Raw genomic sequence first — 22,191 nt, forward strand, 5'->3', positions numbered from 1 at the left:
CGTGTGCACCTGCAGAAGCATGGTGCTGCTATTTGCACATGCATGTGCACAAGCATGCACTTGTTCACGCATGCACGGGAGTGCGGTGGTGCCCCGCCTTCCCCAGCCGGTCTGCGGACCAAAAAGGGTTGGGGACTGCTGCCTTAAATCTTTCATTTGTACACATAGCTGAGCCATCCCTCCTTGTAGTTGCTATATAACTGTTAATAATAGCTCTTGAATACTCTGTTGCCCATCCTTAAATGACTCTTGTCTCAATATCCCTCTGAGATTCTGTCCTTGTGCCGATGAGCCTTTGCTAAGATGGCTTCCTCTTTGGTCCGTGCATCCAGATGCAACTTTGGAGGGGGAACCAGCTTTCACCAATCCCATTCCCTCCCCCCCGTCATCTCTGCTGTTTCAGACACCACTTCTCCTAACGGTGTCCTCCCCCCCTGCTTTGGGCGGGGAGAAACCAAGGGGTCCCAGTCAGTTTCAGGAGGTTGCCTGAAACCCAAGTGGTTCTCACCACGATGAAAACCCACCCTGAGGATATCATAAGTTAATGTGTCATTGTGAGTTACTAATTCCACATAAGAAAGGGAAGCAATGAGATGGAAATGAGGTAGACTTAACTGGCAAATGTAGCACATTACTCTTTTTCCTCTTTCTGTGCAGACAGTGAAAATATGTTCTGTATGTTCATAGTACCAGATACAGCAAAAGCAGTATAGAAGACTGTGCCCACAAACAGCTGAATACCTGACTCGAGGGGTTCATATTATTTTATTAAAGATTATTATAAATCTATTACACAGCATATCTCATATGTAAACATTATAGAACAAAATTGAAAATAAACAGAAGGTTGGGATGAGGTGTCTTTGTTGCAAGGAACTTGGTGACCATCTTGAAATTTTTGGGCTCTTTTGTTCAAGAGTGCTAGTTCAAAGAATTATAGTTTTCTTTTAAAGAATTGTATAGCCTTTTCAATAATATTCTTATTAACATTCTTAGAAGACACATTTTAAATGTGTCCTTGCAGAAATTCTGTTTTTAAGTCATTCTGATATATGGAGGAGGTTTGGTTTCTTCATCATCTGGTTCCACATTTACATCTTGAAGTTTCACTGGTGAGTTAAAAATACTATCCATTTGGCCTAGGAAAGAAAATAATAAATAAATGTCTGTAAGTTTATATGGTTAAGTGTATATATGCTAGTGAGCATAAATCAGTCCACCAAACTCAAAGCATTTTTACATTTTAATTATTTTACATTTATTTGTTGCATACACTTGATACATCCTACCTTTCCTCCAATAAGCTGGCGGTGAGGTGCATGGCATTCCTATTCCTATTCAGTGCTCACAACAACCCTGTGATGTACCATGGTTCCCCGAAAATAAGACGGTCTTATATTAATTTTTTTCTCCAAAAATGCAGTAGGGCTTATTTTCAGGAGATTTTTTTTCATGTACAACAATCTGCATTTATTCAAATACAGTCATATCATCTTCTGGTTGCTGCACAAAGGTGGAGGGCATGGTTTCACTTAACTAGGGCTTATTTTGGGGCAGGGCTTACATTACAAGCATCCTGAAAACTCGTGTGTGTGTGTTTAGTCGTTTAGTCGTGTCCGACTCTTCGTGACCCCATGGACCAGAGCACGCCAGGCCCTCCTGTCTTCTACTGCCTCCCGGAGTTGTGTCAGGTTCATGTTGGTTGCTTCGCAGACACTGTCCAGCCATCTCATCCTCGGTCGTCCCCTTCTCCTCTTGCCATCACACTTTCCCAACATCAGGGTCTTTTCCAGGGAGTCTTTTCTTCTCATTAGATGGCCAAAATACTGGAGCCTCAGCTTCAGGATCTGTCCTTCCAGTGAGCACTCAGGGTTGATTTCCTTTAGAACTGATAGGTTTGTTCTCCTTGCAGTCCAGGGGATTCTCAAGAGCCTCCTCCAGCACCACAATTCAAAGGCATCAATTCTTTGGCGGTCTGCTTTCTTTATGGTCCAGCTCTCACTTCCATACATCACGACAGGAAAAACCATAGCTTTGACTATTCGGACTTTTGTTGGCAAGGTGATGTCTCTGCTTTTCAAGATGCTGTCCAGATTTGTCATCGCTTTCCTCCCAAGAAGAAGGCGCCTTTTAATTTCAGGGCTGCTGTCTCCATCTGCAGTGAGCATGGAGCCCAGGAAGATAAAATTTGACACTGCCTCCATATCTTCCCCTTCTATTTCCCAGGAGGTGATGGGACCAGTGGCCATGATCTTAGTTTTTTTGATGTTGAGTTTCAGACCGTTTTTTGCTCTCTCCTCTTTCACTCTCATTACAAGGTTCTTTAATTCCTCCTCACTTTCTGCCATCAGAGTGGTATCATCTGCATATCGGAGGTTGTTGATATTTCTTCCAGCAATCTTAATTCCGGCTTGGGTTTCTTCCAGTCCAGCCTTCCGCATGATGTATTCTGCATATAAGTTAAATAAGCTGGGGGACAATATACAGCCTTGCCGTACTCCTTTCCCAATTTTGAACCACTCAGTTGTTCCATGACCAGTTCTAACTGTTGCTTCCTGTCCCACATATAGGTTTCTCAGGAGACAGAAAACTCGTACTAGGGCTTATTTTTGGGGAAACAGGGTAGGTCAGGCTAAACAGTATAATTGGCCTAAGGTCACTAATTGAGTGTAATGACCAAGTAGGGTTTTCAGACCCAGTCTCCCATGCCCTAGTCACTCTAATCACTGGATTTTAATAACTCCCAAAGGAAAACAAAAAAAAGCAGTGGGTTTACATACCAGATGAAATACAAACTAACTCCGATGTTTGCAGCTGGTCTTCATTAGATTGTAGCCATTCCTAAGAATGAGCATATGAGAATGGTGAAATGGGCTTGCATAAAAATCTCATTCAGTTATGTCATTGGGGATTAACCAAAAGTAATTACAATGAAAATAAAATACAAGTATCAAAAGAAATTCAACCATTACACAGGTGAAAATGGTATAGTTGTGTCATTTAAAAAATTAAACCATAGCTGTCCACTCACATCATAAAAACTTCTACTAAAGCCCTGCTCTATGTGCTTTGTTTGTTTGTTTAAAATATTTTTACCCCCACTTTCCTTCTTGAGAAAGATCCAAGGCAACTTAGATCATTAAAAGACAATATTTCAAGCTAAAAACAGTAAATATACAAATACGAAAAGGATCAATCCAAAAACCACTCTAAGAAATGGTAAACAAAAGCAATACCAAAAAAACATTTAAAGCAGTAAGGCACAACAGTCTACAGTAGTGCCCCGCATAGCGACGATAATCTGTTCCGGAAAAATTGTCGCTATACAGATTCGTCACTATGCGGAACAAAAAAACCCATAGGAATGCATTAAAACATATTTATGGGAGATGGAGCCTGTCTGGCATCCTGTGGGAGGAAGTAACAAAGTCTGGGAGCAAACCTTGGAAAATTCTGCTATCCCTTAAAGCAGAGCTCCCCAACCCCTGGTCCGCAACCTGGTGCCGGTCCACGGCTTGAGCCAGACCGGGCAGCGGAGACAGTCCTCCCTCTGCACACACTCCCACACAGACAGCCTGTTTGCACCTGTACACATGCACGCCTGTGCCCACCCCTCCATGCATGCGCATGAGTGCCCCCTGAGCACCATGCCACCCTTTGTGCATGCACCTGAGCGCCCACACAAGCACTGTGTCACCCTTTGCGCATGTGCACGAGTGTATGTGCATGTGTGAGCGCCCCCGCTCCTTTGTGCATGTGCACACACGCAGGGGGTGTCCCGCCTTCCCCAGCCAGTCCACGGGGCTAAAAAGGTTGGGGACCGCTGCCTTAAGGAACAAAAGAGGGCTTTGGGGGGCACTTTTCCTCCAACATCAGCAGGTAGAGGAGGAGTGGGGTGCTAGAGGGCCAGAAAAATGCCCCTGGGACTACATGCAGACCACACATTGTCCATCTGTGCTTTAGATACCCATTTAAGATACTGTTGTTCTACTCAACTATTTTAAATGTCTGTGTCATGTCTATCATTCACTTGCTGCCACTTTATATTATGATATCGATATTGTTTTTATCATACATTGTCATAAAATCTGAATTTGATAGAGGATGCTATTAAACGGATTTAAATAAGTGGAAACCAACTCTGAAATAATATGACCATATACTATCAACTTTAATTACAGTCTTTTAAACAGAATGGCCACAGTATTTCATCTTTAGATAAAGTTTCTGGTCTCTGGACTCAGGTTGCCTAGGGATTCCTTTAAACCTGGGGAAGCCTTTGGGGGTCTTGAGATGGGGAGGGTACATGTTCAAAAATGGCAGCCTGGAGTCCCCGTCATAAGCCTTTCATATACAAAGCTGTGCTGACAGAATTCTGGCCATTGTTTAAAAACACACTTCTCAAGGTTTATACGCAACAGTAGATTCTCCTTCATGTCCTCTATGAATACACACTAATGGGTTAATCTGCGCCTGAGCCCAGCAGCCTTTGGAAACCTCCACAGCTTTAAGCACTTTGTGCTGGGACCTCCCCTACACCTGGCTATATAACTCCGCCCCCGGCCCTGTGCTTCAGTTCTTTTTTGACCAGCAGCTGTAGTAGCAGTTTCGTTTGGAACTTTGCAAGTAGAAACAATTCTATTCCTTTTCTTTCTTTGTCCTCCCCTTTTTCTTTCTTTGTAACAAGTTTCTTTTGCTTGGGGATAAAGTATGAGCCGGCATTAGCTGTTCTTTGTGGAGGCTTTACAAAGCCTGGGTTCCAGCCCTCAGAGCCTTTCTCTTAAAAAAATAAGGTCTTTTACCTTCTTTTTACAGCTACCCCCAGGCTTGAGAGCAACAGCTTTCTGTTTGTCCTGTAATCTTCCTCTTCCTAGCAGGATAGAAGAGGTCAGCTTCTGAGCTTTGCCCTTGGATAAAGATGGGGCACCCTGCAGGTCTAGCCGCCTTCCCCGCTTGTCAGTGGGGCTCTGCCTCTTTGGAGATTGTCATGGAAAAACCCTCTTGTTTCAAGGGGCTTGTTCATACAGCTGGTGACCCTCCAGTGAGTTAGGGCTCTGTCGCCCTGGCCTTTGGAGAAGAAAGGGCCTCCTGCAGCACCGGGATGTACTGCTCCCTCAAACTCGGCTCTGGCAGCAAAGTGTTCATGGTTTTGACTGAACCTGCTGGTAACCCATTCAGCCTTCTCCGTTCTGGTGACTATATTGAGACTGAGCTTGGTCAAGCTAATACTGGGACGGACTTCTCCCCTGTTCGTCACGAGGGCTTACCTTTATTCAGGACTGTGACTCTTATGAGTCACAAGGGGGGGAGATTTTCCAACTAATCTTCCTACACCCATCTTGGTTGTCACAGATAGTAACCCTCCTTTAGTGTTAACAGATAAGGAGTTTTTTGGTCGGCGTTTTTATTCTTTTTGGCCACCTCCATTGAATTTATTTTTAATTTTTAACATGACTGTTTCTTGGTCGGTTCACTAAGACATTTATTGGCAGTATTGTAATACAATTGTATTGATTGTGGGTTTAATCTGGAATGATTCAAATGAAACATTCAATATGTCCTCCTTTGTCCTCCTTTTTGTCTTTCTATGTCCTCCTTTTAGTACCCGTGTATCTGGCAACCCTACGCGAGGTGTCTGGGTACATTAAGAGGTTCAAATCAAAGGGGTAATGTCAGCATATATAAATTTTTTTGGGGGGTAAAAGTTAAAAAAGTTCCCTGACCCCTGGCCTATGGCATCCTGGGAACGTTAAAGGCCTCAACCCCAAAGTTACCAGCCGCCGCTAGACATGTGGGCAGACAGTGTTCTGACGAGCAGAACTGCAAAACTGAGCATTCTCTTTTCTGTTGTTGAACAGTCAGTCCATTTAACTCCTTGGTACTTTCTATCGTAGCTGCCAGCTTTGCCACTAACTTCGATATACCCCCTGTCACAGGCCATCTTATAGCCACCTCCACCCCAACCCCCACCCAAAAAGAGAGAGAGAGAGAGAGAAGGAGGGGAGCCTCTGGCCCATCCTTGATTTTGGAGGCCTGAATTCTTTTATTACTCTATACAGTTTCTGTATGGCTTTCTTGGACTCTATTATTCACTAGTTACGTCCAGGGGGTGGTTTATTGTAAGATGCTCATTTTCATGCAGGCACATGGTTGGTCCGTCAATGCTTTTCAAGGGTTTCAGTTGGGGGAACCACTGTTTACCCATGTTGGGATTACTGGCTCCTGGTCGCGGAGTCCAAGTCAGAGGCTGGTAAGCACAAGTCCTTGACATTGTCCCTTTTGTCAGCGTTAGGTCTATAGGTCAACATGGTGAAGTTGACTTTGCACCATACACACTGTGTAAATTGTATTAATGTGGCTTTGGATGCTTTCTTGATGCAGGCTTTTCCCCCTGGCAATGAATGATTTGTTATGCTCCTTTTTAATTCAGGCGCTTGCTTCCCTGCCTTACAGGTCCAGTGACTCCTGGGACTGATGGCATTTACTACAGCTGCAGGACAGCTTGCTCAATTGAGGATGCAGTCCCTTTAAGCCTGCTTTCTCTCACTCTTTCAGATATCTTGCGACAGCCCATCCATGTTGCTCCAGGCGACTCCGGAACTCGCTGCACAACTGGATTGGTGGACACTTCCCCCCCTACAGTTAGGGAGACCCTTTGGTCTTTTGACCCAGTTGGTTCGGTCAGTGGCGGATACCAGCCCACTAGGCTGTGGGGGGCTCGTCTGTGCCACCAAGTTGCCCTCGACCGCTGGTCTTTGATAGTAGCCAGCCTGCATATCACTGTGTTGGAGCTCCTGCCGCTCACCATGGCCTGCTCCTGGAACCTGTAGTATACATCACACTGCGCCTGGGCCCTCACCTACTGTCTCGGGACAGGGGTCGGATGTTTCATCCAGACCTCGGGTTCCCCTACCTGTCGGCTTGGAATCTTCCCCGACAGTAATGGATGTGCTCCATCATGCTTGCACACCTCCTACCACCTTGACCTACTCCTTTCATGGGTAGGCGTTCTGTCCCCTTGCATCAAGACAATTACTAGGCCAATGTCTCTGGACACACTCCTTCGGTTTCTCCTTCACTTGTTTGCCAGGGACTGGCCCATTCTACCTGCATGCTATTTCTCCATGACCCGGAGAATATGTGCCCTGCCTATAGACCACCGACACCTCAGTGGTCTCTCCAGTTAATTCTTTGGCAACCTTCCAGGCTGCCTTTCTTCTGGCATTCTCTTTAGCTTGCAGGGCTGGAGGACTGGCTACACTAAGAGCCAGTCCTCCTTTTCTGCAAATTAACCTTACAGCCAGGCCTTATCTTCTTGCCTAAGGTATTTTCTGCCTTCCATTTGGACCAGCCAGCTGTCCTTCCTGGTTTCTTTCCCACATATCATCAATGCTTGAGACAACTCTGCACACTCTAGACGTCTCCCTGTCACCTTTGCTGGCTCTCCTTCGGAGCAGCGGCTTCCTCTTAGACCATGTCTAGCTGGATGGTCCAGACCATCTGCCTTCCGTATGATTTGGCAGAAACTCTTCTTCCATAATAGTGAGAGCTCACTCTATTAGAGCTGTGGCATCCTCAGTGGCCTTTCTCTGTCACGTGGATGTCGCGGATGTCTGCCACATGTGCCACTCCGTCTCCCTTCATCTTGCCCTACCACCTGGTTGTCCGGACGAAGGCTCAGGCTGCAGTAGGGCAAGCTGTCCTGGCTTCTACACTCTTGTGACATCCCTCCTCCTGGTTGGTCAGCTTGCCAGTCAACCATTAGTGTGCATTCACAGAGAACACGAAGGAGAAAAGAGGTTACCTGCCTGTAACTCTGGTTCTTTGAGTAGTCCTTTGTGAATTCGCACATCCGACCCTCCTCCTCGCTGTCTGTCACATGTTCCATGGCATATTGGGCAGCCGCAGTCGGTTCCTTCAGAACTGAAGCACTGGGCTGGGGGCGGAGTTATATAGCCACGTGTAGGGGAGGTCCCAGCACTAAGTGCTTAAAGCTGTGGAAGTTTCCAAGACTGCTCTGCTCAGGTGCAGATTAATCAATTAGTGTGAATTCACAGAGGACTACTCGAAGAACCAGAGTTACAGGTAAGTAACCTCTTTTTTGTTGTCTAATATGCAGGAGAGCAAGTCCTATTAATTTTACCCATTAGTGAAACACAATCTGCATATATCTTGGCAGCAAATTGCTGCAAGTTAAGAAGTTAGGCATTTGCTGCCAATACTTTTTCTGTAAAACCCATATCACAGCTCTCTGCTCATAAGAAAATATGTAAAGTAGAATCATGAACCTTGTAACCACTATATATACAAACTTATGTCTAAAGAGCTTATGTCTAAAGGGCACATAGTGCTTTTACTTTCCTGGCCTCCATGATCACTGCAGATGGTGAGAGCAGCCACAAAATTTAAAGACACCTGCTTCTTGGGAGGAAAGCAATGGTAAACCTAGGCAACATCTTAAAAAACAGAGATATCACCTTGCCAACAAAGGTCTGCATAGTCAAAGCTATGGTTTTTCCAGCAGTAATGTACAGTATCGAAGTGAGAGCTGGACCATAAAGAGGGCTGACCACCAAAGAATTGATGCTTTTGAATTGTGGTGCTGGAGGAGACTCTTGAGAGTCCTCAGGACTGCAAGGAGATCAAACCTATCAGTTCTGAAGGAAACCAACCCTGGGTGCTCACTGGAAGGACAGAACCTGAAGCTCAGGCTCCAATACTTTGGCCATCTCATGAGAAGACTCCTTGGAAAAAGCCCTGATGTTGGGAATGTGAAGGCAAGAGGAGAAGGGGATGACAGAAGATGAGATGGTTGGACAGTGTCATCGAAGCTACCAACTTGAATTTGTACCAACAATGGAAGACAGGAGGGCCTGGCGTGCTCTAGTCCATGGGGTCATGAAGTGTTGGACACGACTTAAAAACTAAATAACAATTATGTGTTTCCCAACTACTTATTACAACCATTTAGTTTCAATGATGGTATAGAATTAGGTGATCATAAAATACTGATTTCTTACAGCCTACCCTATGTCATTTGGGATGTGACTATTAAAAGCATATCATATGAAGTCATATCATAACATAACCGGGAAGTTGTCCAAAATTAATTGCATAGGCTAACAAAAGTTAATTCTCCCCACTACAAGATAAACAAACACATCATGTGTACAAATTATAATGAAGTTACTTACAAAACCAGTGACGCTGTCATAACATGCACAACATGGAAGACTTCGGCAACTCAGATAAGCAATAATCAGCACAATACAACCACTAAAAATAGATGTTACCAGCAGTGTGATATTAGCTCCCTCTACAAGTTTGTCAAGTACAAATACCTGTAATAAAAAACCAGGAATTTTACTAAAACATATTTAATTCAATCTTATTTGTTGTTTTAAATCAGAAATCTTTATCAGAGTTTTAAAAATAAACTATTCTTTTGCATAATAAATTATAGCAAACCACTACACAATAGGACCCCCGTATCCACAGGAGAGCCTTTCTGCGTTCCACCATTAATGCCTGAAACTATCCACAGATAGTAGCATACTCTATATACAACATACAAGGAAGTCAGCCAAAGGCCAAAAGGCCAGCCCTCTAGTATGTTGTAAATGAAACCGTGGATACTAATCCCACAGATATGGGGGTCCTACAACTACATAAGATGTAATTGTACTAATCTGTTTCATTACACGTTAATACCGTTAGTGATATTTAATAATAATAGTGGGCCATCAAGTCAATTCTGACTTATGGCAACCCTTTCCAGGGTTTTCTAGATAGAGTATACTCAGAAGTGGTTTACCATTCTTTTCTTCTTGGGGCACCCTGGGACTGCGCAACTTGCCCAAGGCTACACAGGTTGACTCTTCTCCCAGGAGGCACAGGAACTGAACTCCCAATCTCTGCAGCCAAGAACTTAACCCACTGAGCTGTCCAGCCCACTGTTTTCAGGATTGTTATAAACTAGATGCAACTTGTTTGTTTATTTATTTATTTAACTTGTATGCCACCCACTCTACCCAAAGGTCTCTGGGCAGCTTACAACAATTAAAATACAATAAAAAGATAAAAACAATTAAAATACAATTAAAATCGATACTCTAAAAATTGCCATCAGGATCCACAATTGATTAGCATATAACAACAAATAACAATCACATCCAACTGTTGTGAAAATGAGGATCTACACTTGATGATACATGGCCTCTAGCTGGGTTTTGTACATTTGTACACTAATCATCTGCATCCACCCTGCATGTCTTAAAATTTGCTGTAGTATGCATATCATTCTGGATCAGGTGGGGCACTTCAATACAAGTTGCTTTCTTTTTAATTTGTAATTAGCAGGGCAGGAAAGAAACCCTATTATACCAGATCAGTACCATATGTTTGTACTCTATGGTGCTTATGTATGGTGTTGTGTTATGAGCAACAGAACTGGTAAAAAGTGTATAACCATTTAATAAAGATACAGCGGTGCCCTGCATAGCGACATTAATCCGTTCCAGGATTAACGTCGCTATCCGGATTCATCGCTATGCGGGGGGGAACCCATAGGAACGCATTAAACTACGTTTAATGCGTTCCTATTGGAGGAAAACTCACCACTATGCGGGGAATCCTCCATCCCGCTGCCATTTTTGCCACCCGGTAAGCGAGGGCAGGGCGTGAAAACGCTGCAGGTGGCCATTTTGTTGACCCGGTGGCCATTTTGGAACCGCCGATCAGCTGTTTGTAAAACATCACAATGCGAAGATAGGTAAGCAAAACGCTTACCGATCATCGCAATGCGATGTTTTTCCTATCTAAAACATTGCAATGCGATCGCATTAGCGATCGCAAAAAATGTGTCGCTATGCGGATTTGTCGTTAAACGGTGCACTCCTTAAGCGAGGCACCACTGTATATCATACTGTTTCCTGTAGCAGGGGCATACAGAGTACAATGGATTTAAAAGGGAGTACAGTGGTTTCAAATGGGAAATATTTAGTTGGGCAGAGGTATCACAGAATTTGATACTTACTATGGTTGGATGATGAGTCACACCATCGAACCCTTTATATTTTTCACCATATTCTAATGTTATAGAGGCATAGACAATTACAATTAGAGTTGTAAAACAGGAAAACACAGAAGCAATTATCATTGCATGTACCTGTACAAAAGGCAAGAGAAGTGACATCCAAGGTAAGAAATTACTTTGTACATTAAAACTGAAGTGTGGAAATCTATATGTTTCAAATGCCACATTCATATCTTCGGTTTTCCAGAAGAATAACAGAGACATCTTCATCACACAGTGTCCAGAGCATGGACATGAGCCAACCAAAACAAACATGTGCATAACATTTTTCACTGGCTTCTATGTGAATACAAAACAATTCACTGTGACTGTTTCTCACATCTGCCTTCCAGTACAAGAAGAGGCTTGCTCATGGTAAGGCACAGGAAGATCCCTCCAAATTTGGTGGATACTCTTTTCCCCCTCCCAAGGAGATGGGGGTGAGAGGGGGTCTTAAAAGTAGCATAGAGACTACATACAGTTGCATGGAACCTTGTCCACCTGTGGAGAAGAGGGGTGGTCATTGACAGAAATGCATGTGCCTAGATCTTGATCCAACCCATGTACTTTGAGGGACTTTGTGTGGGAATCCAGAAGTGTTGGATGTTTTAATCTGAATCCTACACATATGTATAGGTCAGGAAGTTCCATCTAAATTGACATTATAAATGTACAAGCTATCAGAATGCCACACTATACACAGTGAACATGACTGCTGCATGTACATCAATATTTCCTTTCAGCAAATGCCAGGTATGTATGAGGTATATGCATTGTTAAGCATCCAGGAACCCTGATGCCACATAATGTACATTGAAGACTCCAGGTAAAAAGTGTTTACACATTTTATCACAAAGCTCTTTACAATATACATAACATAAATATGTTTCATTTACAGTATTTTAAAATGCATACCATAAAGTACTGTACTTCAAAACTTTATACTGTATGTAATCTACTTGGTAAATGATTTATAGACTTGGTAGCCAACCTATAATAAACAGTAGCAACGGAAAATATGAAGAGGGGAATGAAACAAAATATTGTAGCACTTTGAAGACTATAGACATTTTATTCCAGCAAGCCAGAGGCGGGAAAAAGCTTTGTTAATTAAATAGCAGCAGGATATTTAGTTAGTGAAAGCGCCCTCCTCTCACTGAAACTCAGTGTTAGATTGCATGCAAGATTGTTATTTTCTCCAACAGAGTACTCAGAAGTGGTTTATCACCCCCTTTCTCTGGGACTAGGCAGCGTGCCCAAGGCCACACAGACTGGCTCTTCTGAGATGTGCAGTGCAGAATTGAACTCCCAACCTTTGGCTCTGCAGTCAGATACCGAACTCACTGAGCTATCCAACCAGCTGTTCTAGATTAATTAATACTGTATAAATATTTGAAAATACACTGTTTAAGGAAAGCCAGCTGTGCTACTCTTGCCTTCCCCTTAAACAAATCAACAAACAAACAAAAAAAAACACAAACATACCAGAATTGGATTCTTCCTCTGAGAAGAAAACAATGCCATAATTCCAGGAATACTCATGAACTGCAAAACAGAACATGGATTCAATTTTAAAAAACAATGCATGGACAATAATTGTCAGAATTTATCAGAGATATTTTTAAGATGTATTGTGATCAATGTATCCTCTAACTTTCAGCTCTGTTGGGCAGGGCTCTGCTTCTCATGTGCATGACTTTGCGTGTGCACACCTCCACATACCCCAGGGTTCTGCCGCGACCAGAACCTAATGTGATCGCTGCACGGAAGGGGAAAAATAGGTGTGCATGTGTGTACACCCAGCTTAGAGGGAACCTTGATTATAATACATTATGCTATGAAAAGATTCAGGTCACATGCAGCCTCCACTCATTGCAATGGGGCTTTCAACCACTGGAATCCTTCCACAGCAGCTTGCTTGATGAAACAGTCACCAAAACAATCAGTTTACAAGTAATACAGAATGTAAGTACTGAGGAAATTTTAGTCCATAGTATTTATAATATTCTGGGACAATTTTAGGTAATTTAACTGATACCAGAGAAGGACTAGGATTTGTCTATTAGCTATGAAATATGGACTGAATATTTTTGGTCAGTTGTGCTAGGTTATTTTCCCCTTATATATTTACTGAAATATAACTGACACCTGATACTATTGATGTTGCAATCCAAAATATGGTAGTATAAAAGGTACAATAAAAATATCAAAAAATGTTTTAATTACATTCCAAAAATTCAAGAGTTTGCTGGACTTTTATTTGCAACGTTGCATGCTGCCTGTAGTTTGTTTGACTGGAAGGGACTATTCTTGGCTGGGGTGATTATCTATCCAGGACTAAACAATCGTTCTTTCCAGCCTTTGAATTCAGAGAGAGACCCATCTCTCTGCTGAGTGCTTTTTCCTTCTCTTTAGTCTGTTGATATCATACGTTTGCTTGCTTGTTATCTGGTTGGTTGGTTGTAAAGCAGCATTCACAAGTCTGTAATTTCAATCAGCTGTAATTTTTTCTTCCCTTACGTCTTGAGATTTTAAGTGCTAGCTAATGAGAAAGGGGTAGACTTGGGGGTGGGGGACTTGTAGCTCATGTCCTCTGCGGAACTCTGAACTTCTACTGTGCAGCACAAAGAAATTTTACCAGAAATTTAAAATTCTACAATACTTATTGACCTAAAGGTGCAATTAAAATAATAAAGTTTGTAAAAGTAAGAATGTAATAAACAAAATGACTTCCTTAGCATTTAATTATATTATAAATACACACACACAAAATTAATCTAAGTGCTCACCCAGCCAAAGCAGTTTAAATCTATGGAGGAATGTCCATGTTTTCCTCATCAGCTGCTGATATTGCTGATACATGATTCCTCATATTCCCCAGTATCAGTGTTTTTGGTATCTGTTGTGTGTGGTATGGTGTGTTAATTGCCTTGCTGTGTTGATGTGTTTAGGTATCCTGTCTTCCTATATTTACTTTTCTCAGATGTGAACATCTCTCTAAGCAGTAAACTTTATTATTATTTTTTCCAGGACCTGCAAGTAATAGGGATCTGATACACCAAGGAAAAATTATACAGTAATAGAAATTTGCATTGCATTTGCTGCTTCTCATCTTACATTTCCAGCAAATCAGAATCTGGCAAGTTGCCACCATAACAATAAGCCTTATTGCTGTGACTAAGAGTTTCCAAGCCTACAGATTTCAATAGGTTGTAACTACAGAGATCTAGTAAAATAAAATAGAGCAAATCACATAACGTATAAATGCCACCTCTGTCATGTTAATATTTTACATAATTCAATATACTTCTAATTCAATCCCTTGTTTGGGTCATGAATATTACCATATAATGACCTTTTCTCCCAGGCCTGCCTGGAGAGCCAGTGAATTGTTTTGCAGTAACTTTTATTAAACTGCTGTCCAAACCTCATTTTTAGAATGCAATGTACATTTCCAAGGCTGCATTTTCTACACTTCAACTTAATTGATTTAGCACCCTGTATGGACAAAATTCCACGTGCTGCAATCTGCAGCAGTTCTCACACCAATATACCACCATGCCAGAAATACATAGGGTTTGATAGATAAGATATTTGGGGCAAATGGTTTTCAAAATTTTAGTGGAGTCTCCTTTCATCTATTATTCGCAACATGTAAGAGAAGCAAAGAGGATAAAAGTAACATTTTCAGTAAAGAGTATACTACTTTCTGCAGTCATCGTGTCCCATTCAAGTTTCATTGTTTTACTAGTACTAGTGGGGGGGGGGGGGAAATAATATTGGAATCAGAATAGTTCAGCTTCTGGGAATGAAATGCGTCCTAGCAAAATTGTCTTCTTCCAGACCCTTTCCTGAATTCAGAGAGGTTAATCACAATAAAGAATAGAGTACATCTACTAGTACATCTTATTCTGCCAATCTAAGCCCCCTCCCCCACATACTTTACCTAAGTTCCTCCCACTAAAAGGGTCCCTCTTCCATAACTATTGTATCTTAAAATGTGGAAGGGTTACTTTTTAGGATGATAGATTCCAGAATCCCTTAGTTAGCATAGCTATTATCCGTGGCAGTTGGGGATTCTGACCATTAAAGTCCAAAAAAACCTTTCCAAGATATGTTCTTGCTTCAGCTATAAAAGTCTTTCCAATCAGCCTTAAGAGCTAAAATGCAGCCTTTGTGTTTACAGTCTAAGAATATACAAAACAGACAATAGGGTTATGCAGTTGCTCTTATTTCCTATTTGCAGGCTTCCAGGGCGCTGCTGGAAACAGAATGGTGAAGTAGATGGAGAGGAACAAGTAACAGTGACCTCTTGAGTTCCAGGCTCTAAACTGCACAAATCAGCTTTGTTTATAATTAATGTGCCCCGTTCCTTAAGTTCTCCTCTGCTGATCCCCCCCCCCAAAAAAAACCCAGTTAAATGCCTTCTTCCAGGCAGTTTGCTTCTCTGCTTCTCTGCCTCCAACTTAAGGAGGCAGGACTTGTCAAGCAAAGGTAGCGTGGCATTTAAATAGGCAGCACTCGGGAGAGTTACTTTTAGGACTACACCTTTAACTATTGTAACAATACTGGTTGGAGATTCTGAGACCTGAAGTCCAGAAAAGTAACTTTTTGGGGTTTGGTTGGATTGCAACCACCTAACTTTACCAGTCCATGCCTACCCCCTTAAACCCCCCCTCAACTATCCCCAAGATCCTACTGTCTAACAGGAGGAGGTTCTGACTTCTTACACGGATAAGCAAGAATAACCCTACAATTTTTCTCTCTCTTGTACACCATTACATTTGTACCTTGAACATCAAAAAAGGGAGTGAGGAAGATGACTGAGACTGCATCTTACTCCCTTCATAAGATGTGGCTCAGCACACTCGCTGTGCACTGAAGACTCCAAAGGCACCCAGCTCTACATGTTTTCATGAGGTACTGCCCTGCTTGTAAAGTAAGGAAGTTCATATGCCTGGTTATACACTGGACTGTGGAAGTTCTCTAAAACATAGACCATGTTCCCCATATCAAAGTGGCAATGGGGGAGGTGTATTCTACAGAACTATGCATTCCCGTGTAATTAATGCAAAGAAAAGCCCAAAGTGTGAGAAGTAATATCGCTTACCACACCAGCCCAAATTGGTGTCCTAGATTTACTCAGTGCCGACTCCCTTCTGTGAGCACCATCGATTACTCCCGTGACGAGGCACACCGCAGCACAGGCTATCTGCAAGAGCCCCAACACGACCATACTCTTCTGATTGAATATGAAATATCTGTACCGATCCATTTCTGTTAATGCACATACAGTTTGGGAAGTAGTTCAGAGACTGTTCAAGAAAAGAGAGTCTTGGTCATTTATCCTGAACAGAAAATGCAAATTAATAACAAAAAACCCACACAGCCCATTAGCACTTCAACAAGGATCATCTGACAAATCCCTCACATGCCATTCCATTAATAACACAGAGGACCTGCCACAGACGTGCAGAATTAATAACTAGATCTGATGTATATATGGCGTTCCAAACACTTGAGTAAAAAAGTGTAAGAAATTATAGACATTGAAGCTAGCTGGGTGTTTTGCTCTGCCCTGCTCTGCTTTGTGTAAAAAAACAACAACACACACACACACACACACACATACACAAAGTCATACATCTTGCCAACTAAAAACACACTGCAGTCTGCATGATGCAATATGTTTACATTTTAATGCGTATGAACTTTTAGATAATGAGAAACTCTCCTTTGGAGCTAGTATTTGTATTTATTTCATTGGCCAGAAACCTATTAGTGTTCACATGTTTATGTAACATGCTGCAGCTAATTGCAGCTAACTGACAAAGTGCCAGGATACATATTGATTGCACAATCAGGTGCATGTCCAGGCATATGACCAGGCACACAGCAAAGACACATAAATGTGACTAAATGTCAAGGGCTGTAATCAAAGTGGCAGAGAAGTGCATTCATAGATCCCACCCCAACATTTGGTGTCTATCAGATCTTTCCATACTCAGTGTTTATTATATAAAGATTATATAAATATTCGTACAGACTTCCCACATTTAGAGGCCCTAATAAGGAAGAGCATTGTAAGTGGAACACATTTTACACTTGCAGCTTCAGATGTTCATGTTGAATGAATGCACAAGGGTCTGGTTAATGTTGGGGGAGGGTGGGGGGACAGAGAGGTTGCACCCCAATCTGCTTTCAGACTATAACACATGAACAGGGCTACTGGGTATGGTTTAAAAAAAATAAAAGAAAGTACAGAAGAATGAACTCTGCAATATATCTTGCATATCACTCAAACCTTTTGCCGGAAAGATTAATCCTTTTATACCCGGTTCATTTTCAGTTCCTTATACTGAACTTTTTTTTGTTATCCAGATAAATAATGCTTCTGTCATCACAGCTCAGAGCCTTGCTTCAAAGAAATTGGCATTATAAAAAATAATAGAAAGGTGGGGTGAAGGAGTGAATCAACACGCCACTTCTCATGCTAGTGAAAATGAAAGGAAAAGAATATGCCAATCCATGGCATTAATGTTTTGATGTGGTTAGAGTTCTTTCCTACAGGATTGTCTTAACGGCAGGGACAATAGGGACACCGCTTTGTGGCTTGTCAGTGCAGAATTATGCAGCTGGTGGAAGATAATACATCTTCTGCAGTGTAGGAGTGCCTGTTCCCTTCCACTGAGCCTTTACTTGTGCCTTTGTAAATAAAGCAAATACTTCAGAGACACCATGCCTCTCCAGAGAACCTTAAGCAAAGGCTGCAGTCCTATACCCACTGAATGCAATAGAACTAACTTCTGATTAGATGTGTGTTTCATGAAGTGGACTGGAGTCCATGAAAGTTGGTGCTGAATAGAAGCTGTTAGTTTCAAAGCGGACACTGTTCTTTTGCTGCAACAGGTGGATGTAGCTACTCCTTTGGAAACACTGGGCCTATAACACTGCCTTTGCAACTCTCCACTTTTCCAGCAAATGGGGAATCGCTATTAACAATTAAATTAAATTAGCATCTGTGTGAAGGCAGTTTCCACTGACAGTGCAACCCCCACCCCTACCCCTGATGAGTTCAACTACTGTTCCCACCATCCTCATCTGAGACTGGGCACTGGGCACAGAGAATCTGAGCAGGAAGCAGGGAGTTTCCAGAGACTAGGTGGGGTTGCCTTTGGACAAAGGACGAGTGCAGCTCTTTTCCGAGGCCATCGTATAACAGGAGCAGAGATAGGACACCTTACATTTCAGACAACAGTTCATAAAAGACTCCCCCAAAACCACACCACTAACTGCAGCAGCTAGAACAGGAGGGTTTTAGCTGCTGCAGTCTAAAAGGACAATTTTCCCATTTCTAAACGGGAATAGCTTTGCCTACAGACATTCTCCCCTCTTGCCAGGTTTGAACGTGTTTGCGTTTACTATGGAGCGTGTGAGGTGAAATGCTCAACTTTTGAAAAGTTCAGCAATAGCGCTAAATGGGATAAAGAAATCATCCCAGGAAGGGTGGGAGGTGGGGGTGGGGGTGGTGAAGACTGCAAGCTCTTCCTGCTGGATAAGCAAGCTAGGCGAGGCAAGAAGGTGCTTTTTTATTCTCAGTTACAAAACATCAGCGCTACTATCAAGGGTAGTTTATCAAAGCTGGCTCCTGGACTCTGCCGCTGATCGCCCCAGAAAGTCCACGGCTGGTCTGGTTCCCCGGGCGAGAGGGCACAAGGACCAGGAGGTTGGAGGAAGAGACGATCGGAGGGCAGCCCCAGGAAAAAAAGAAACACGAGATGAGATGGGGTGGGGTGGGGTGGTTCTTTCCTGACCTCTGGCTGGCTTACCTGCTTCCTCCAGGTTCAGTGAGGAGGCTTCCCTAGGCCTGGGCCACCGGCAGGTGCGCTGGGGAGGCAGCCAGGGGTCGGGGTCGAGAGTGAGTCCCCCGTGGGCCGGCAGCCCCTGTAGTCCTCGGCGCGGTGGGGCCAGGGGCTCGCCCCACCCCTGTGCTGTCTCGCCCGGCCCAGCCCTCGGCAGGTGGCACCCTTCCTGGTTACCTTTCCAGGTTACCTTCCAGTTTAACCCCGTGAGTGCCACGCGGCAGCAGGACGGTGTAGCGTTCCCTGCCCGCTTTCCCCCCTCCCCGGTGCTTTGAAGCGGAAATAATTGGAAGGAACTGAAGTTAGGTCTCCATGATTAAAAGAGCAAGAAGTCTTCTGCGGTGTTTTCTCCTACTCTTCGCGCGCACACGCTCCGCTACTTAGCCATCGAATGGCAGCTCGTAGGCTGATCAAGCTGGATAATAAAATCTGAAAATCTGGATAGACAGAAATGGCTTGAAGGTCACATTAACGGAAGAGAAAAAAAGATTCGTTCTGCGTCTTTTGAATGCTTTCCGGGCTTCTGAGAAATGATTCGATGTTTGCAGCTGATCTTTTCAAGCGTCGAACCCGACGTACCGCATTTTCAGGTACAGTATGAGGAAAACTACCTGTTAAAGATTGCAGCTCGGGGAACATCACAGCCAGGGAATGTTGGGCTGGTGTATATATTCTGGAGGATGTAATCTTAAATCGTCGTCGTCATCATCATCATCAAAAAGTAAATTCTTGCTTTTCTCGCCCTTTTCTTCCACCAGCCCCCAGCGCCCAAAAGGACCGAGCCTCGTACCGCAGGGGCTAAACTGCTGTACTGCAGCCAAAACTGTGCTCACAACCTGGGGTTCAATCCCAGGTAGCGGCTCAAGGTTGACTCAGCCTTCTATCCTTCCGAGGTCGGTACCCAGCTCGCTGGTGGGGGGGGGGCAATGTGTAGCCTGCATAATTAACTTGTAAACCGCCCAGAGAGTGCTTGAAGCGCTATGGGGCGGTATATAAGCAGCACGCTTTTTATTTTATTTTTTCTTTTGCTTTGCAGTCATTTATATAGTAACACAAACATAACACATGTCCAGTGATCTCCTTCGAAAGAAAGCCAAAACCCAGTAGGCACTGCAGCCCTGAAACTTCTCAGGACTCATGGAAAAAACGGTGAACCTGGCCGGACATCGTAGAAGAAAATGCCAGATTAGAAAGGTGATACTTTCTCATGCATCTGCTTTAACTGAGAATAGGAATGTGTGTTCTGCTTTCTCAGCCAAGCTGTTGAAAACGCCTTCTATCACAACTAGATACCTAAAGATCGGGTTCGAGCGGCTCCCAGGCAGAGCTGCCGGGATTTGCGCAGTCCAAAAACAGCGAGAGTGATCCGAATCAGCGCGCAGCTGAGCGATCCATCTTCAAATAACTCAGAACAGCCTTATGTACATATACTCAGAAGTGAGCCTCATTGTGTTCAGTGAGGCCGACATCCAGCGGGAGCTCGGAAGTGCTATTTTTGGGGGACTACACAGTCCAGCATCCTCAGTTAGCAAGTAATTGCTATCTCCCTAACTAGCTTTTGTGGGGGGGGGGGGGGAGAGGCTAAAACTAGTCTTTTCTCAAAGCTTGGAGAGGTTTCTCTTTTTTTCCCTTTGGACAATTTGGACAATTTACAGAGCCCTTAGCCACCATGGTGGCTGGGTGTTGTAGCTCCCCACCACCACCAAAAAGTGTTCTCAAACTCTAATCCATCTCACATTGATTCGCAAACTCTATTCTGTCCAGACTGATTCTTTATCATGGAGCAATCCTCAGCTCTTGGGCTTTTCCAGGATACAGGACAAGAAGTCATCCCAGCTTCTCATCTCTGTTCCCTGACTATTTAAACCCCAGCATCCTCTACAGTTCAAATTGTGGCAAAGAGAAAGGAAATTAGGATGCTGTGAAGAGATAAGGAAATGGTTGCATAGAAGTTCAAATGTGATTTTAACAAGGCAATACAAGCATTTACAGCAGCAGATACTGCATATACACCAGCTAAGGATGATTCCACCCCATTCCCTATTTTACAGAATTAGGGGACAAAAGCCAGAACAGGACAGATTAGAAACAATTAGTTAAAAAGGGAGCACATCCTTTACATTTACCTCGGGCAGAGCTGTGAAGAGTTTTTTTATTATTACTACAACTCCTTGAGTCTGGGGTATTCTGAGAGTTTGAGTCCACCAAAAATTAACTCTTCAGAACTCTGTCTGGAAATAAACTGACTGAACACAGTCTTACTTTTGAGTATACAGTGGTGCCTCACAAGACAGTTACCCCGCATGACAGTTTTTTCACTAGACATTAACTTTTTGCGATCGCTATAGCGATTCGCAAAACAGCGATTCTTATGGGGGAATTTCGCTGGACAATGTTTGGTCCCTGCTTCACAAACCGATTTTCGCTAGACGACGATTTTGACAGCTCCCTCCACGCTCGCAAAACAAGTGTTTTCAGGACCTAAGCTTCACAGCATAGCATAGCAGCATAGGCATCCTTCAGTCTCGAGAGACTATGGTAACATGCTCTGAAACAAGGAGTGTCCTCTCCAGAGCATGAAGCCCGGGTAAGGTAATATGGAGGATAGGCTGCTACCCAAGCAGCAGATCCCCCCTCTCCACATTGCTGAAATGGTCCAATGGAAAGGCAAGAGCCAATACAACTGGTTTCAGCAACGTCGCAGGAGTTGGCAGAACGACACATGCTGCCTTCGGGAAGCTTCACAAGACCGCATTTTAAACAGCTGATCAGCAGTTCACAAAGCGGCTTTCCTATGGCCGATCTTCACTATACAACAATTCTTCCCCATTGGAACGCAGTAAGCAGGTTTCAATGCATTCCAATGGGGAAATGCTTTTTGCTAGACAATGATTTCGCTAAACAGCGATTTCAGTGGAACGGATTATCGTTGTCTACGGAGGCACCACTGTACATCCATAAGATGACTGTTTTGACAGATGGAAAGCCCTATACTGTGAGTAATGTGCCATAGCTATCCAGTTGATAAAATGGCTCTAGAACTCAGAATTCCAAATCAGCCTTGGAAACTCATCGTGGAACTGGTAAAACCACTCTTATCTTACCTTGAACACCTTGTTAGGGATGCTATAAGGCAGTTCTGACTTAAGGGCACATAACAACAAGGTACCACAAGATGGAGAAGCCAGGTTTCATTTTGAACATGAGAAGCAGGAAGGGGCAAGAGACTTACATGAGTTGTGATATAGTAAATAT

At 43.3% G+C, this 22,191-nt stretch overlaps 1 protein-coding gene across 2 annotated transcripts; it reads right to left on the minus strand.

The window, feature by feature from the left end:
* Window positions 1-746: 746 nt before the first annotated feature.
* On the minus strand, window positions 747-21,810 carry LOC110073617 (uncharacterized). Of its 2 annotated transcripts, XM_020782997.3 has the most exons (7): window positions 18,904-21,810; window positions 16,185-16,389; window positions 12,560-12,619; window positions 11,036-11,167; window positions 9,195-9,341; window positions 2,781-2,841; window positions 747-1,139 (listed from the first exon to the last, which is right to left on the minus strand). In XM_020782997.3, exons 2-7 carry the CDS (start codon window positions 16,347-16,349, stop codon window positions 1,036-1,038), a joined length of 669 nt encoding a protein of 222 aa, XP_020638656.3. In that variant the 5' UTR covers window positions 16,350-16,389; window positions 18,904-21,810; the 3' UTR covers window positions 747-1,035. The 2 variants fall into 2 exon arrangements, with proteins under 2 accessions (XP_020638656.3, XP_020638659.3); XM_020783000.3 differs by lacking the exon at window positions 11,036-11,167.
* Between the last annotated feature and the right edge of the window lie 381 nt (window positions 21,811-22,191).

This window comes from Pogona vitticeps, chromosome 5, assembly GCF_051106095.1.
Source record: "Pogona vitticeps strain Pit_001003342236 chromosome 5, PviZW2.1, whole genome shotgun sequence".
In the NCBI taxonomy this organism is placed as follows: Eukaryota; Metazoa; Chordata; class Lepidosauria; order Squamata; family Agamidae; genus Pogona; species Pogona vitticeps.